Genomic DNA, 19882 nt, shown 5'->3' on the forward strand with positions numbered 1-19882 from the left:
TCGACTGATTCAGATTTGGGGTTTTGGAAAATATGCAAATGTATGCATAATTAATTTGATTCATTTAACTTATTTACATTTTGAAAAAGTACTTCAGCAAGAAAACCTGCAATCATATGGAGGAGAAAATGTTTTAATATCTATTTTTAAGTCACACACTCTTCTCTGTCTGTGAAACTGAGTACAGTGTGTGAGGGAAAAAAATTCACTTTCTCTTACAGCATTAAACACACAGACTGGATGGAGATGTGGAGCGGAAACTTCATCAGTAAATGACGTGAAGTAGCTTCGCCCTTGAGCTCCACAGCAGTCTCCTGGTTACAACACACACACACACACTTCACATTATATAAAAGTTAGAACTGTAAAGTGGATTCAAAGTGCAATTTATTACATTACTAATTATTATAATTATTAATACACTATATGACCAAATGTATGTGCCCCCTGACCATCCCAGCTGCATGTGCATTAAACTGTTGAACACACACACACACACAAACACAGAAGGTTTGTATGTATGGAGCTTTACAGTTTGAGTCCAAATCCTGCTCCATAACCATGTCCTTGTGCACAGAGCAACTCCATGAAGACATGGTGTGTGGAGATGAAGGTTGGAGTGAAGAACTGGAGTGTCCTGCACAGAGCCCTGACTCTGACCTCAACCCCACTGACCACCCACTGTCCCCCAGACCTCCTCACCAACACTAGAGTCTGATCTCACTAATGCTCTAGCTGAAAGATCACTAATCCCCACAGACACAATACAACATCTAGTGGAGAACCTTCCAGAAGACTGGAGCTGATTAGAACCCCAGAGGGAATGTATCTGGAATGAGATGTTCTGTATAGAGTTCATGATAATGAAAAGAAGAGAAAGTGTGAATGACATTTCATATTTTCTGTAAATGAAATTACAATTTGCTAAAACATTTAATTCCCTTCTGTGTGGAGACTTTTAGGACAGCCTGAAATATTTACATATACTTATATTAACATTTGAAATGAATTTTTTGATGAAATCAAGAAACAAGAAAGACTCTGGACCAATCGGGTGCAGTGTGATGTGTGGAGGAAGTGGTGGAGGAGAAATGGGAAGTCCTAAATCTCAGAGCCTGACACACTGCTTGGTGCTTTCAGGAGCTTCTATCTAACACTTTGGAAGATCTCAGGAAGGTTTCTGTCTGAACTCCACTGATTTATCCAGCTAGTATTCTCCAGAATGATTTCTTCCTGTGGAAACTGGACTTCAATTTCAATTTAGGAAATTCTGACTCTGTCAGGGAGAAAAAGAGAGAAAGAGTCTGAAACCCCTGCAGTATCTACAGCTAAATATTCTTTGGAAATAAATAAATAAATAAATAAATAAATAAATAAATAAATAAATAAATAAATAAATAAATAATAATAATAATAATAATAATAATAATAATAATAATAATAATAATAATAATAATTATTATTATTATTATTATAATAGTTTGTGTTTTGTGTATTTTGGTGTCAGTATATGATATTTTTTAAAGCTGAAGAGCTCGCGTTAGGTTTTGAGAGACAGACCTGCTTTTAGAGCAGTCAGTTTGTTCCTGAAGTCTCTGCTACACATAACTTTCACCACAAGGAGGGAGTTTGGTTTTTTGGGAAGGTCCTTCTTCGAGTCTGGACGGCGCACGAGCACAGGATCCGCGGTAACTCTTCGTGAACAACTCTGGGAAAGAAGAGGAGCGTTAATCAGGAAAGCTGCGGCTACATGGAGACTGTGAGCAGCACAATGACAGATTCATCAGACAGCCACAGAGTGAGTGATGTGATGGAGAAGTACACGGAGCTGAGCTTTGGCCAGGTGAAGAACGCCCTGCCCTGCCTCGCGCGTAATTTCGTAGACGTTGATCCGCTGTCCGGCGACTTTACCGTCAGCGCCAGCCAGGACCGCACCGAGGACTTTCTGAAACTCGAACCAGGGCCGTGGGAGGATATCACGGACAAAGCTTTCGCACTCAAGGAGACCACAAATTTAGAAATCTCCAGCACAGACGCCTGTAAGTTTATTAAAGACGAGCGGGAACCGGCGCTGATCTCGGCTCCTCCGCGCGCCGCCTTCGATATATCGCAGGGTATCGACGCGCTGGACGTGTCCACCTCATCCCTGGCCCCGGTTCAGGCACCGCTGATGGACTCCAGTGTGGGGATCCTGCTGGATATTCCTCAGCCGGGAGCGTTAGTGTCTCTGCCCCAGATGAAGCCCGAGGCGACCGCTGCGCTCGGCTTCGACTCTGCGGGAGTGTGTAAGAGTGAGATGGGAAGATGGGACCCGCATCTGTGGTTCTCCCCCGCGCTGACCGAGGAGCGACCAGGGCACATGGGCTTCTCCCCTCCGGAGAGCTTCATCCAGCGCTCTCCCGCTGTGTTCAGCGCCTTCTCGGGGTAAGTGTGACGCACAGGCCGCGTCTTTACGCACGGCATTATAAACCTATTATAAACCTACATAGAGCAGACTAGCTTCAGATTTAACCCCTGTACCTGAGAGGACACTCAGGCCTTCGAACGAACAAAGTTAAACTCTTTAAAATAAGTATTGGCGAGAGGTCATATTTTGGGGATAAATGTTAGGGATAAATAATAACTTTATAATTTTTTATGTTCGTATATTTCTGTAAAGTTGTTTTGAGACACTGTCTATTCTTAATAGCGCTATACAAATAAATTAAATTTAAAGGTAATATTTTGCAGTATTTCTTCAACATTCTCAGGGACAGTGTAATAATACAGGGTTCTAACTAGTACTGCTCTATTAAGCTTTACATTTCTCGTACTGAAGAACCCTCTGTCACGCCCAGTACGAACCCAGAACACCTGATTGATTTAATCAGATAATTAACAGTTCTGCTTCATGTGATTTACACACTTCATGTGTGTTAGAGGAGAAGACACTAACATAAGAAGTACATGTGTCTCTTCCTTCTGTCCTGACCTGAGATGAGGATGTCTTTCTCAAATCACTTCTGTTCCTCTGCTCTTTGTGAGTGTAAAAGCTGAAGTAAGAGCATTAAAAGAATTCCCAAACTGTACTGTAATGAAAATGTGACATGTTTATAAACATTTACTGATCCCGGTGTTAAATATCCTGCAACTTGAGATAAGAACGATTACTTGAGAGAATAGAGGGTGAGTGAGGCGTGTGGTGATGTCACAGCCTTCGTGATTCTCAGTCTGAAAGTAGACATGGTCTACTTTATGATGTCTAGACATCTAATGTGTCTTTTATAAAAGTCTTCAGACCCTCCAGCAGAAAAATACACAATGTGAAGGTTTGCTAGAATCTGACAGAAGCACACACACAAACACAGTTTATAAATATCTGAATTAAATTCTCACATTTGTTTATTTTCCAAACCAGACTCTGTGATTTTTATTTTTAATTTTTTCTAAATCCTCAGTGTCCTCAGTGTTTTGTGACAGATGCAGGATTTAAAACACAGTGATTAAATAAATTCAGTGCTTGTTTTGGCTGAACTGCTGGAGCCACGTTGGCCTCTGGATTAATGTGTGTGTAATCTGTGTGTAGAACCCATACACAGAGAGCGTGTGTGATTTGCGGAGACGAGGCTTCGGGGTGTCACTACGGAGTCCTGACCTGTGGAAGCTGCAAGGTGTTCTTCAAGAGAGCTGTGGAAGGTAAGAACAAGAGAGGGAGAGAGAGAGAGAGAGAGAGAGAGAGAGAGAGAAGAACATGGTGAGAAAATTAGGCAATAATAAAATAAATAAACTCCAAAAACATCCAGAGACGTAATGATAATTAAAATTACAACGGAAAGATTTATATTTAAAGTTTATTATTTAACAGTAGCAGACCGTCAGGGTCAGTAAGTCCTTCTCTGCTGCCCTAAACAGCAGTGATCTGAATCACTGACTTGTATTTTAATATATTTAATATATTTTTCCATGAATGTGTATTAAATTATTCCCAATAGTCTATTCTCTACATTTCATAGCTTTTCTCTCGGTTGCGCTGCTTCCAGTAGTGTATATTTATGAGAAGAGTATTTATCCAATCATATTTCAGACAGTGGATGACATCATGTGTTTCCAGGGTGAAAAAAATCTACCTTCAGAATCAATAGTGCAGGCGCCCGGAGCTTAAAACAAGGGGCAATGAAACTGTTCCATTAACCAATCAGATTTCGAGTTGGCGTCACTGGGGGCCATCTAGCAGGTGTATGATTACGTCAGCAATTTCCCGTCCTCTGATTGGATAACTGGAGTAGTCAGAGGCAGCGAACCGCACAAACTAAATAAAATATATATATTTTAACTCACTATGGCTGACAAAGGAGAAGAAATCGATTTGGTCTCAGACATCCTTTCAAATACATTTTCAAGGCGGACTGTAATAAAATTGTTCCTTGTGAGGTGTGAAATACTGTAGGCTAATGTCTTTTTACTTTTTACTTTGTTATTTAATGCGTGATTAGTATCTATTGCCGTGGCGTCATAATGATGGTATAGAGGTGGATTCATTCAGGGAGGACATCGGTGAAGGCCTAGGTGTGAAACGCATGGCCCGCCACTGTTATTTATGTACCTGGAATTTATAAATTCATATTAAGTTGCTTTGTGCCAATGTCTATTTCTAAAAGTACAATAAAATAAAATAAAATAAAATAAAATAAAATTGAAATGCATACAATCAAATAATTATTGCATTTTTTTAATTGTAGTATTATGAGCATCGCTGCAGTCCTGTCCCCCAAATCCTGATCCTGATCTGGGTGTTGTGTTGTAAATGTTGTGTAATGAGTGCAGCAGTGATGTCCAGCTCTGTGACTCATCTCTGCCCCGCTCAGTAACTGGCCTATCACACGTGCCAGCGCTCACCATGTTCTCTTTTCTGCACTTGTTATTCTCCGTATCTTCTAAAGACTGATATGTAAGAGCCACAATGTCTGACCATGACCATGTCACTCTGTCCTCTCAGCCTCGCCTCAAACACACTCACCACCTCTCTCTCTCTCTCTCTCTCTCTCTCTCTCTCTCCATCTTATCTTTTAAATCTTTATTACTCACTGAATTGTGATTTCAAGAGGACATAGCTGCTTTAATGTTTAGGAGCACACACACACAGGTCTGAGAGTAAAATATCTGGGCATTAACTATGGTTTCACTCTTGTCAAGGCCATCATAACTATCTGTGCGCCGGGCGGAATGACTGCATTGTGGATAAGATCAGGAGGAAGAACTGTCCTGCATGTCGTCTCAGAAAATGCTACCAGGCCGGGATGATGCTGGGAGGTAACTGTTCCTGAACCCAGTGTGCTGCTCTTTCTAACCTGCTGGTCGAGTATTATCTGTCTGATTAAACTCAAAAGAACTGAATGTACTTTAATATATGAGAAATTGCTCATTAAAACGAGCTAAGGAGCTAAATTGCAAAACTCGATTTGACGTAAAAGCACAAAACTTAAAGATCTAATGTCTGATTCTGTGGTTAAATTACAATCAGACTGTCCTTTTCCTGGTTGTTTAGTGACCCAGTATAACTGCCAGGTGTGTTTCTGACGTACATCCATGCTCACTTTCACTTTACAAAATAATTTCTAATGTTTTTACAATCAGGTGTTTTCAGTACACTAGCATAAACATGATATCAGTATAAATACACCAGTTCCTGGAAGAACTCAGAGTTTGTTAGAGATAATAAACACACAGCATCATGAAGACCAAGGAGCAAAAAGGTCAGTGATAAAATTCTGGAAAAACTTCAGCATCTCACACACACCACCCCACTGATCTCACACACCACCCCACTGATCTCACACACCACCCCACTGATCTCACACACCACCCCACTGATCTCACACACCACCCCACTGATCTCACACACCACCCCACTGATCTCACACACCACCCCACTGATCTCACACACCACCCCACTGATCTCACACATCACCCCACTGATCTCACACACCACCCCACTGATCTCACACACACCACCCCACTGATTTCTCACACCACCCCACTGATCTCACACACACCACCCCACTGATCTCACACACCACCCCACTGATCTCACACACACCACCCCACTGATCTCACACACCACCCCACTGGTCTCACACACCACCCCACTGATCTCTCACACCACCCCACTGATCTCACACACCACCCCACTGGTCTCACACACACCACCCCACTGATTTCACACACCACCCCACTGGTCTCACACACACCACCCCACTGATCTCACACACACCACTGATCTCTCACACCACCCCACTGATCTCTCACACCACCCCACTGATCTCACACACCACCCCACTGATCTCACACACCACCCCACTGATCTCACACACACCACCCCACTGATCTCACACACCACCCCACTGATCTCTCACACCACCCCACTGATCTCATACACCACCCCACTGATCTCACACACCACCCCACTGGTCTCACACACACCACCCCACTGATCTCACACACACCACCCCACTGATCTCACACACCACCCCACTGATCTCACACACCACCCCACTGATCTCACACACACCACCCCACTGATCTCACACACCACACCACTGATCTCACACACACCACCCCACTGATCTCACACACCACCCCACTGATCTCACACACCACCCCACTGATCTCACACACACCACTGATCTCACACACCACCCCACTGATCTCACACACACCACCCCACTGATCTCACACACCACCCCACTGATCTCACACACCACCCCACTGATTTCACACACCACCCCACTGATCTCACACCCCACCCCACTGGTCTCACACACACCACCCCACTGATCTCACACACACCACCCCACTGATCTCACACACACCACCCCACTGATCTCACACACACCACCCCACTGATCTCTCACACACCACTGATCTCTCACACCACCCCAGTGATCTCACACACCACCCCACTGATCTCACACCCCACCCCACTGGTCTCACACACACCACCCCACTGATCTCACACACACCACCCCACTGATCTCACACACACCACCCCACTGATCTCACACACACCACCCCACTGATCTCTCACACACCACTGATCTCTCACACCACCCCACTGATCTCACACACCACCCCACTGATCTCACACACCACCCCACTGATCTCACACACCACCCCACTGATCTCACACACACCACTGATCTCACACACCACCCCACTGATCTCACACACACCACCCCACTGATCTCACACACCACCCCACTGATCTCACACACCACCCCACTGATTTCACACACCACCCCACTGATCTCACACACCACCCCACTGATTTCACACACCACCCCACTGGTCTCACACACACCACCCCACTGATCTCACACACACCACCCCACTGATCTCACACACACCACCCCACTGATCTCTCACACACCACTGATCTCTCACACCACCCCAGTGATCTCACACACCACCCCACTGATCTCACACACCACCCCACTGGTCTCACACACACCACCCCACTGATCTCACACACCACCCCACTGATCTCACACACACCATCCCACTGATCTCACACACCACCCCACTGATCTCACACACCACCCCACTGATCTCACACACACCACCCCACTGATTTCACACACCACCCCACTGATCTCACACACCACCCCACTGATCTCACACACACCACCCCACTGATCTCACACACACCACCCCACTGGTCTCACACACACCACCCCACTGATCTCACACACACCACCCCACTGATCTCACACACCACCCCACTGATCTCACACACCACCCCACTGATCTCACACACACCACCCCACTGGTCTCACACACCACCCCACTGATCTCACACACACCACCCCACTGATCTCACACACCACCCCACTGATCTCACACACCAGCCCACTGATCTCACACACACCACCCCACTGATTTCACACACCACCCCACTGATCTCACACACCACCCCACTGATCTCACACACACCACCCCACTGATCTCACACACACCACCCCACTGATCTCACACACACCACTGATCTCTCACACCACCCCAGTGATCTCACACACCACCCCACTGATCTCACACACCACCCCACTGGTCTCACACACACCACCCCACTGATCTCACACACCACCCCACTGATCTCACACACCACCCCACTGATCTCACACACCACCCCACTGATCTCACACACCACCCCACTGATCTCACACACCACCCCACTGATCTCACACACACCAACCCACTGATCTCTCACACCACCTCACTGATCTCACACACCACCCCACTGATCTCACACACCACCCCACTGATCTCTCACACCACCCCACTGATCTCACACACACCACCCCACTGATCTCACACACCACCCCACTGATCTCACACACACCACCTCACTGATCTCACACACCACCCCACTGATCTCACACACCACCCCACTGATCTCATACACCACCCCACTGATCTCACACACCACCCCACTGATCTCACACACACCACCCCACTGATCTCACACACACCACCCCACTGATCTCACACACACCACCCCACTGATCTCACACACACCACTGATCTCTCACACCACCCCACTGATCTCTCACACCACCCCACTGATCTCACACACCACCCCACTGATCTCACACACCACCCCACTGATCTCACACACACCACCCCACTGATCTCACACACCACCCCACTGATCTCTCACACCACCCCACTGATCTCATACACCACCCCACTGATCTCACACACCACCCCACTGGTCTCACACACACCACCCCACTGATCTCACACACACCACCCCACTGATCTCACACACCACCCCACTGATCTCACACACCACCCCACTGATCTCACACACACCACCCCACTGATCTCACACACCACACCACTGATCTCACACACACCACCCCACTGATCTCACACACCACCCCACTGATCTCACACACCACCCCACTGATCTCACACACACCACTGATCTCACACACCACCCCACTGATCTCACACACACCACCCCACTGATCTCACACACCACCCCACTGATCTCACACACCACCCCACTGATTTCACACACCACCCCACTGATCTCACACCCCACCCCACTGGTCTCACACACACCACCCCACTGATCTCACACACACCACCCCACTGATCTCACACACACCACCCCACTGATCTCACACACACCACCCCACTGATCTCTCACACACCACTGATCTCTCACACCACCCCAGTGATCTCACACACCACCCCACTGATCTCACACGCCACCCCACTGGTCTCACACACACCACCCCACTGATCTCACACACACCACCCCACTGATCTCACACACACCACCCCACTGATCTCACACACACCACCCCACTGATCTCTCACACACCACTGATCTCTCACACCACCCCACTGATCTCACACACCACCCCACTGATCTCACACACCACCCCACTGATCTCACACACCACCCCACTGATCTCACACACACCACTGATCTCACACACCACCCCACTGATCTCACACACACCACCCCACTGATCTCACACACCACCCCACTGATCTCACACACCACCCCACTGATTTCACACACCACCCCACTGATCTCACACACCACCCCACTGATTTCACACACCACCCCACTGGTCTCACACACACCACCCCACTGATCTCACACACACCACCCCACTGATCTCACACACACCACCCCACTGATCTCACACACACCACCCCACTGATCTCTCACACACCACTGATCTCTCACACCACCCCAGTGATCTCACACACCACCCCACTGATCTCACACACCACCCCACTGGTCTCACACACACCACCCCACTGATCTCACACACCACCCCACTGATCTCACACACACCATCCCACTGATCTCACACACCACCCCACTGATCTCACACACCACCCCACTGATCTCACACACACCACCCCACTGATTTCACACACCACCCCACTGATCTCACACACCACCCCACTGATCTCACACACACCACCCCACTGATCTCACACACACCACCCCACTGGTCTCACACACACCACCCCACTGATCTCACACACACCACCCCACTGATCTCACACACCACCCCACTGATCTCACACACCACCCCACTGATCTCACACACACCACCCCACTGGTCTCACACACCACCCCACTGATCTCACACACACCACCCCACTGATCTCACACACCACCCCACTGATCTCACACACCACCCCACTGATCTCACACACACCACCCCACTGATTTCACACACCACCCCACTGATCTCACACACCACCCCACTGATCTCACACACACCACCCCACTGATCTCACACACACCACCCCACTGATCTCACACACACCACCCCACTGATCTCACACACACCACCCCACTGATCTCACACACACCACTGATCTCTCACACCACCCCACTGATCTCACACACCACCCCACTGATCTCACACACCACCCCACTGATCTCACACACCACCCCACTGATCTCACACACACCACCCCACTGATCTCACACACACCACCCCACTGGTCTCACACACCACCCCACTGATCTCACACACACCACCCCACTGATCTCACACACCACCCCACTGATCTCACACACCACCCCACTGATCTCACACACACCACCCCACTGATCTCACACACCACCCCACTGATCTCACACACCACCCCACTGATTTCACACACCACCCCACTGATCTCACACCCCACCCCACTGGTCTCACACACACCACCCCACTGATCTCACACACACCACCCCACTGATCTCACACACACCACCCCACTGATCTCACACACACCACTGATCTCTCACACCACCCCAGTGATCTCACACACCACCCCACTGATCTCACACACCACCCCACTGGTCTCACACACACCACCCCACTGATCTCACACACCACCCCACTGATCTCACACACCACCCCACTGATCTCATACACCACCCCACTGATCTCACACACCACCCCACTGATCTCACACACCACCCCACTGATCTCATACACCACCCCACTGATCTCACACACCACCCCACTGATCTCACACACCACCCCACTGATCTCACACACACCACCCCACTGATCTCACACACCACCCCACTGATCTCAGACACACCACCCCACTGATCTCACAAACACCACCCCACTGATCTCAGACACACCACCCCACTGATCTCACAAACACCACCCCACTGATCTCACAAACACCACCCCACTGGTCTCACACACCACCCCACTGATCTCACACACCACCCCACTGATCTCACACACACCACCCCACTGATTTCACACACCACCCCACTGGTCTCACACACCACCCCACTGATCTCACACACACCACCCCACTGATCTCACACACCACCCCACTGATCTCACACACCACCCCACTGATCTCACACACCACCCCACTGATCTCATACACCACCCCACTGATCTCACACACCACCCCACTGATCTCACACACCACCCCACTGATCTCACACACACCACCCCACTGGTCTCACACACCACCCCACTGATCTCACACACCACCCCACTGATCTCACACACCACCCCACTGATCTCAGACACACCACCCCACTGATCTCACAAACACCACCCCACTGATCTCACAAACACCACCCCACTGGTCTCACACACCACCCCACTGATCTCACACACCACCCCACTGATCTCACACACACCACCCCACTGATTTCACACACCACCCCACTGGTCTCACACACCACCCCACTGATCTCACACACACCACCCCACTGATCTCACACACCACCCCACTGATCTCACACACCACCCCACTGATCTCACACACCACCCCACTGATCTCATACACCACCCCACTGATCTCACACACCACCCCACTGATCTCACACACCACCCCACTGATCTCACACACACCACCCCACTGATCTCACACACCACCCCACTGATCTCAGACACACCACCCCACTGATCTCACAAACACCACCCCACTGATCTCAGACACACCACCCCACTGATCTCACAAACACCACCCCACTGATCTCACAAACACCACCCCACTGGTCTCACACACCACCCCACTGATCTCACACACACCACCCCACTGATTTCACACACCACCCCACTGATCTCAGACACACCACCCCACTGGTCTCACACACCACCCCACTAATCTCACACACACCACCCCACTGATCTCACACACCACCCCACTGGTCTCACACACACCACCCCACTGATTTCACACACCACCCCATTGGTCTCACACACCACCCCACTGATCTCAGACACACCACCCCACTGATCTCACAAACACCACCCCACTGATCTCACACCACCCCACTGGTCTCACACACCACCCCACTAATCTCACACACACCACCCCACTGATCTCACACACCACCCCATTGGTCTCACACACCACCCCACTAATCTCACACACACCACCCCACTGATTTCACACACCACCCCACTGATCTCACAAACACCACCCCACTGATCTCATACACACCACTGATCTCTCACACCACCCCAGTGATCTCACACACCACCCCACTGGTCTCACACCACCCCACTGGTCTCACACACCACCCCACTAATCTCACACACACCACCCCACTGATCTCACACACCACCCCACTGGTCTCACACACACCACCCCACTGATTTCACACACCACCCCATTGGTCTCACACACCACCCCACTAATCTCAGACACACCACCCCACTGATCTCACAAACACCACCCCACTGATCTCACAAACACCACCCCACTGGTCTCACACACCACCCCACTAATCTCACACACACCACCCCACTGATTTCACACACCACCCCACTGGTCTCACACACCACCCCACTAATCTCACACACACCACCCCACTGATTTCACACACCACCCCACTGATCTCACAAACACCACCCCACTGATCTCACACACACCACTGATCTCTCACACCACCCCAGTGATCTCACACACCACCCCACTGATCTCACACACCACCCCACTGGTCTCACACCACCCCACTGATCTCACACACCACCCCACTGATCTCACACACACCACCCCACTGATCTCACACACCACCCCACTGATCTCACACACCACCCCACTGATCTCACACACACCACCCCACTGATCTCACACACCACCCCACTGATCTCACACACCACCCCACTGATCTCACACACCACCCCACTGATCTCACACCACCCCACTCATCTCACACACCACCCCACTGATCTCACACCACCCCACTCATCTCACACACCACCCCACTGGTCTCACACACACCACCCCACTGATTTCACACACCACCCCACTGGTCTCACACACCACCCCACTAATCTCAGACACACCACCCCACTGATCTCACAAACACCACCCCACTGATCTCACAAACACCACCCCACTGGTCTCACACACCACCCCACTAATCTCACACACACCACCCCACTGATTTCACACACCACCCCACTGGTCTCACACACCACCCCACTAATCTCACACACACCACCCCACTGATTTCACACACCACCCCACTGATCTCACAAACACCACCCCACTGATCTCACACACACCACTGATCTCTCACACCACCCCAGTGATCTCACACACCACCCCACTGATCTCACACACCACCCCACTGGTCTCACACCACCCCACTGATCTCACACACCACCCCACTGATCTCACACACCACCCCACTGATCTCACACACACCACCCCACTGATCTCACACACACCACCCCACTGATCTCACACACACCACCCCACTGATCTCACACACACCACCCCACTGATCTCACACACCACCCCACTGATCTCACACACCACCCCACTGATCTCACACACACCACTGATCTCACACACATCACTGATCTCACACACACCACCCCACTGATCTCACACACATCACTGATCTCACACACCACCCCACTGATCTCACACACACCACCCCACTGATCTCACACACACCACCCCACTGATCTCATACACCACCCCACTGATCTCACACACCACCCCACTGATCTCACACACCAGCCCACTGATCTCACACACCACCCCACTGATCTCACACACCAGCCCACTGATCTCACACACCACCCCACTGATCTCATACACCACCCCACTGATCTCACACACCACCCCACTGATCTCACACACCAGCCCACTGATCTCACACACCAGCCCACTGATCTCACACACCACCCCACTGATCTCACACACACCACGCTAGTGGTCTCATTATCTCTTCTCCCAGTGTAGATGTAGTGATTGATGTGTTTGGGGGTGAGTGTCTGCTGTAAATATAAATGAATCGTTTAAACCCATGTCTTCAATAGCATTATTTTCACATTAATATGAATTTCTTACATGTTTTGTGTCTGTGTGTGTGTGTCACAGGCCGTAAGTTGAAGAGATTTGGTGTTCTGAAGGCCATGGGTGTTGGACAGTCCCTGATGTTTCAGGGCCACGCTTTGGCCTCCATGTCGTGTGTTCCTGGGATCCAAGAGCTGCAGTTTTCTCCTCAGTTTCTAAACATCCTTGAGAACATTGAACCTGAGATGGTCTACTCCGGCTTTGATAACTCCCAACCTGAAGTGCCACATCTGCTCCTGAACAGCCTGAACAGACTGTGTGAGAGGCAGCTGCTGTGGATCGTCCGCTGGTCCAAGGCTTTACCAGGTTCAGTGACCTCTGTTCCTCAGAAACACACACTGTTCCAGAGGAGGGTTCACCACAGAGCCTCAAACTGATGTTACTTTTGTCTGCTGGAGTTAATGATTTGAGATTTGTTGTGAAATAGAGAAGACAATCCAGAATCAGAGAAAACACTGACAGTAAAAAATCCATTTAATTTTCACAGACAATAAAATAAATTTCCACAATATGTTTTTACGGTGTAATGTTCAGTTAGCTGTTAGGAACACCGAGTGTCACTGAAGTCATCTGATCACGTTATTAGACGACGAAATATAAACCAGATCCAACACCGAAACGTTCACAGAACACAAATGAAAACGATCTCAGTCTGTGGTGTGAACTAAAGACGACATCCAGCCTGAGAAGATAATAACGCAATGTACATGGAGATGCATCTAAGATCCTCTACAAGTGCAGGCCACCTTGTTAGATGTTACAGGAAGAGATGAAACATCTTACGCAGAGATTAACTTCATGCTCCATGTTTTGTTTGAAAGGTTTTCGCAATTTACACATCAACGATCAGATGACGCTGATCCAGTACTCCTGGATGAACCTGCTGGTCTTCTCTCTGGGCTGGAGAACCTTCCAGAACGTCTCTCCTGATTTCATGTACTTTGCTCCGGACCTCATACTCAGTCAGTAAGTCTGTTCTCTAAACCCACCTCATCTCCTGAAGTGAGGTATGATGTGGAGTTAGGTTCAGTGTTATACTAATGACCCGACAAATCTAAAGGAAAAGCTCAGAGGTGTGTTTAGTGTTCTGAAGGAGTCTAAACAAACTTTATTTAAATTATGTTTTAAATAAATCAGATTTTATGTAAATTTTGATACAGGTTCAGATTATTTTGAGAAGCTAAGGCAGAATATTGTTCAAACGTTTTCATTATTAGAACATTATTAGAACCCTGCTATTTTACACTTTTATGTAGAATGAATTAATAAATGTTATAAAAAAAGTTTTCAAACTGAAATAAACATGTTCTGTTGTACTTGTGAGAAACAGAGTCATGCTCACAGCCTGTTTTTCTTGTTTATTTAGTCTGCAGGTTCTCACACGCCTCATTAATCAGGGCTATAATTGTGTTTGTAGGACGTTTTGTTTCAAATTGAATTCAATTCTAGAAATTTTATCTCCTAGACCTTTGCATGCGTGAGCTTCAGTTGATCACGTGTTTGTGACAGAACAAAAGCAAGGAATAACAAAGTCTTCCTCTTACCATCTCTGATCTCTTCTGATCTTTAGTGACCGCCTGAGGACGACTACCATCTATGACCTGTGCTTGGCCATGCAGGTGATCCCTCAGGAGTTCGCAAAGCTGCAGGTCACCAGAGAAGAATTTCTGTGCATGAAGGCCCTGATGCTGCTGAACACAGGTAAGGAACAAAAGAAAGAAAACAGCCTCCATTTTCTTCATGGGAGTTTAATACACCTGATCTGACCTTGCCTCTGAGACTGACCTACTTTTCAGTCTAAAATATCAACACAATGTACCGGTCTGAGGCTTCGGGGCCGAGAGAAGACGTAGCAGCAGCTCCAGGAGCTTCAGATAAGACGACTGACTGCAACATGAACATCAAGAACCTCGCTGTCTTCTGCAGCTGTTAATAATGAGACAGTTTGTCTTCAGTGTGTCGGTTCTTTATTAGACTTCTGTTTTCAATAAAATATACGACACTGTTTATATAAAAATAAACCTGAAATAGAGTTATATTTGATGAATTGAGAAAATCTTGACTGTAAAATGTCACTTTTACAGTTTAAAGGTTTAAAGTGGCTCCTAGTGCAGGAGGTCCTGCTGATTTATTCATAGAAGTCCAAAGATCTGAGATGGTTACTGATCAATTCACCGTCTCCTGTTTATCATGAAAACATCAGGAAGTCCTACAGCTGTTATTCCAAAATAATGCACACCTTCTGACCAATCAGATGTGAGCATTCCACTGCGCTGTGGAACCCAGAGAATTAATCTGCATCTTCTGACCAATCACAGCGCAGAGTTCTGATCATATGAATAAAGGAAGATAAAGATCAGACACTGCACTGATGTTCTGTGTTTTTGTTTTTCAGTTCCTTTAGAGGGTTTAAAGAGTCAGAGTCAGTTTGATGAGATGAGACAGAACTACATCCGAGAGCTGAGTAAAGCCGTCCAAATGAAGGAGAAGGACGTGGTGGGAAGCTCGCAGCGTTTCTACCACCTCACCAAGCTCATGGACTCCATGCATGAGGTGCTTTTTATAATATACAAAAATGCTATAAAAATATAAAAATAACTAAAATACAGAAAAGTTATAAAACACAAAAAGGAGAGAGTTTTAAAGGTTCCTTAGTTTCCCTCAGTAGGAACCTTTCAACCTTCTCAGCAGGTTAAGAATCCTTGAAGAACTTTATTATTCTGTGTAAACAGCAGAATTAAACTTTTAGTCAAAATAATTCAATAATAATAATAATAAGAAGAAGAAGAAGAAAAAGAATGAGAACACAGATCCACTTAAAAATGTTAGAAAATTTGCTAAATTAATTATTTAATGATTAAAAAGGTATATCTGTTATATTTTTAAAATGTCATAACCACAAAATTAAAATATAAACAACCCAAAAAGATTTTCTGACTGTTAAAATAGTAAATTAATCATTTTTCATTAGATTTCTCATAAAGCAGATTTAAATTCTGTAGAATAATCATTTGATTAAAGTTTGCTGTAGTGTACCCACCCCAACCCCCCCCAACCCCACACACACACATCACAAGCTGAACTTAAATCTATGTGTTACATACGTGTTTGTTCTACGTATTACAGCAGCGACGGGACGTGTGTGTGTGTGTGTGTGTGTGAGTGTGTGAGAGATAATGTTCTAACTCTGCGTCACTCTCGTTGTATGAGCAGATAGTGAAGAAGGTCAACCTGTACTGCCTCAGCACCTTCATCCAGGCCGACGCCATGAAGGTGGAGTTTCCTGAGATGATGTCAGAGGTCATCGCGTCACAGCTGCCGAAAGTCCTGGCCGGAATGGTCAGGCCCCTCCTCTTTCACGGGAAATGATGTCATGACGACGGAGTGGACTGCGGGATAGGGAGGAATGCCTTTCAGTTGTCAGTGACGTGATCTGGGAGAACTTGTTTTTTAATGCTTTCGAGGAGAAAGGTGTATACTGGTTCCATCACTGCTTCTGTTTTCATGTTTATTTAGAAGTTAAGATAAACTTTGACATTTTCTGCCACACCTCTCTGAGGAATGTCTCAGTCCTACAGTATGATTCCATGATGAGATTCATGACCCTGCTTTATATACTATACTAGATTTCTAATAACTTTTTAAGGAAGGACTCGGTTCCTCCAGAAGAAAGGAGGAAGATCTCCAGCGCTGAAGTGTCTCCTGCGTCTCAGTGTCGCTGCAGCGGGATTTTAATCCTGTGTACTTTAACACAGAATAAACCTGCTGTGTGTGTGTGTGTGGTGTGAATCTGTCACACGGCATTAAAGAGTTAACGTAAGACTGTCGTTTCCGGGCTCTGACCTCAGTGGACCTGCTGACGAGGGAGGATGGTTCCGGCATCATTGGTCAAGGTCGAGACACATTCTTACGCATTTAAATGGAAAAGAACACGGAGATCCTGGCGCCGGCCCGCTCCGTCTTCCTCCTCCCACAATCCTGGAGCTGAAACTGTGCTGTTTCTTTTTGTTGCATGTTGCTTCAAGTTATTAGGAGTGTTTAACTTTATGAGGTCATGATGTAGAAATTTATTGACAATAAAATATTTACATTTGTGAAAACAAACAAAAAAACTCAACAAAAAAAAATCTAAAACAACACCTGACTACACAACACCTAACTACACAACACCTAACTACACAACACCTGACTACACACCACCTAACTACACAACACCTGACTACACAACATCTAACTACACAACACCTGACTACACAACATCTAACTACACAACACCTGACTACACAACATCTAACTACACAACACCTAACTACACAACATCTAACTACACAACACCTGACTACACAACATCTAACTACACAACACCTAACTACACAACACCTAACTACACAACACCTGACTACACAACATCTAACTACACAACATCTAACTACACAACATCTAACTACACAACACCTGACTACACAACACCTAACTACACAACACCTAACTACACAACACCTGACTACACAACATCTAACTACACAACACCTGACTACACAACATCTAACTACACAACACCTAACTACACAACATCTAACTACACAACACCTGACTACACAACATCTAACTACACAACACCTAACTACACAACACCTAACTACACAACACCTGACTACACAACACCTAACTACACAACATCTAACTACACAACATCTAACTACACAACATCTAACTACACAACACCTGACTACACAACACCTAACTACACAACACCTGACTACACAACACCTAACTACACAACATCTAACTACACAACACCTAACTACACAACACCTGACTACACAACACCTAACTACACAACATCTAACTACACAACATCTAACTACACAACATCTAACTACACAACACCTAACTACACAACATCTAACTACACAACATCTAACTACACAACACCTGACTACACAACACCTAACTACACAACATCTAACTACACAACATCTAACTACACAACACCTAACTACACAACACCTAACTACACAACATCTAACTACACAACAAGTGAGATGAGAGAAAAGATTAATAATGTGTTTCCTGGGGCGAGTTCAGGTAGCGTTCAGTACATCTACACAACTGTCAATCATTCCAGATTTATCTGTGGATGGACTCGTCTGCTGTGAGAGGACACTCCAGCAGTGACCTGGACGTTAAAAGGTCAGCAGGTGTGAGTTCACTTTAATTCAGCTGTTGATCATAAAACAGACGATAAGCAACTTGAAGGAGTTTTATTACAGATTAAAAAGATTCAGAAACTTTATAGTGTATAATTATTATATTAAAACAATCATGATGCTGAAGAACAGTAGACCAGTTTAGGGGTGTGTGTGTTTGGGTGTGTCCACCATCAGGACCCGCTGGTTGATGGCTCAGTGTGTGGGCTCAGAGGAAAACCACATAGTTCTTTGGAACCAGTCCTGTTTTTCCCTGGTAGGTGGCCTGGAGCCAGCCGGGTTCCACTGAAGGATACACTGCAGAACACACAGTA

At 47.1% G+C, this 19882-nt stretch overlaps 2 protein-coding genes across 8 annotated transcripts in view; one reads left to right on the plus strand and one right to left on the minus strand.

Annotated features, from left to right (window-relative positions):
• Positions 1–1611: 1611 nt before the first annotated feature.
• On the plus strand, positions 1612–18023 carry pgr (progesterone receptor). 2 transcript variants are annotated; one of them, XM_058386890.1, is made up of 8 exons: positions 1612–2424; positions 3566–3675; positions 5173–5289; positions 14383–14664; positions 15180–15324; positions 15929–16059; positions 16754–16911; positions 17572–18023. In XM_058386890.1, exons 1-8 carry the CDS (start codon positions 1751–1753, stop codon positions 17725–17727), a joined length of 1773 nt encoding a protein of 590 aa, XP_058242873.1. In that variant the 5' UTR covers positions 1612–1750; the 3' UTR covers positions 17728–18023. The 2 variants fall into 2 exon arrangements, with proteins under 2 accessions (XP_058242873.1, XP_058242874.1); XM_058386891.1 differs by lacking the exons at positions 16754–16911; positions 17572–18023 and adding an exon at positions 16155–16699.
• Positions 18024–19607: 1584 nt separating this feature from the next.
• LOC131351488 (rho GTPase-activating protein 42) overlaps positions 19608–19882 on the minus strand; it is a 123559-nt gene continuing 123284 nt past the window's right edge. For all 6 annotated transcript variants that reach the window (XM_058386889.1, XM_058386888.1, XM_058386883.1 and 3 more), the window contains one exon: positions 19608–19865. In XM_058386889.1, the coding sequence (XP_058242872.1) occupies positions 19777–19865 (89 nt within the window). In that variant the 3' untranslated portion in view covers positions 19608–19776. The remainder of the gene's footprint in view (positions 19866–19882) is intronic.

Source organism: Hemibagrus wyckioides, linkage group LG04 (genome assembly GCF_019097595.1).
Source record: "Hemibagrus wyckioides isolate EC202008001 linkage group LG04, SWU_Hwy_1.0, whole genome shotgun sequence".
NCBI lineage: Eukaryota > Metazoa > Chordata > Actinopteri > Siluriformes > Bagridae > Hemibagrus > Hemibagrus wyckioides.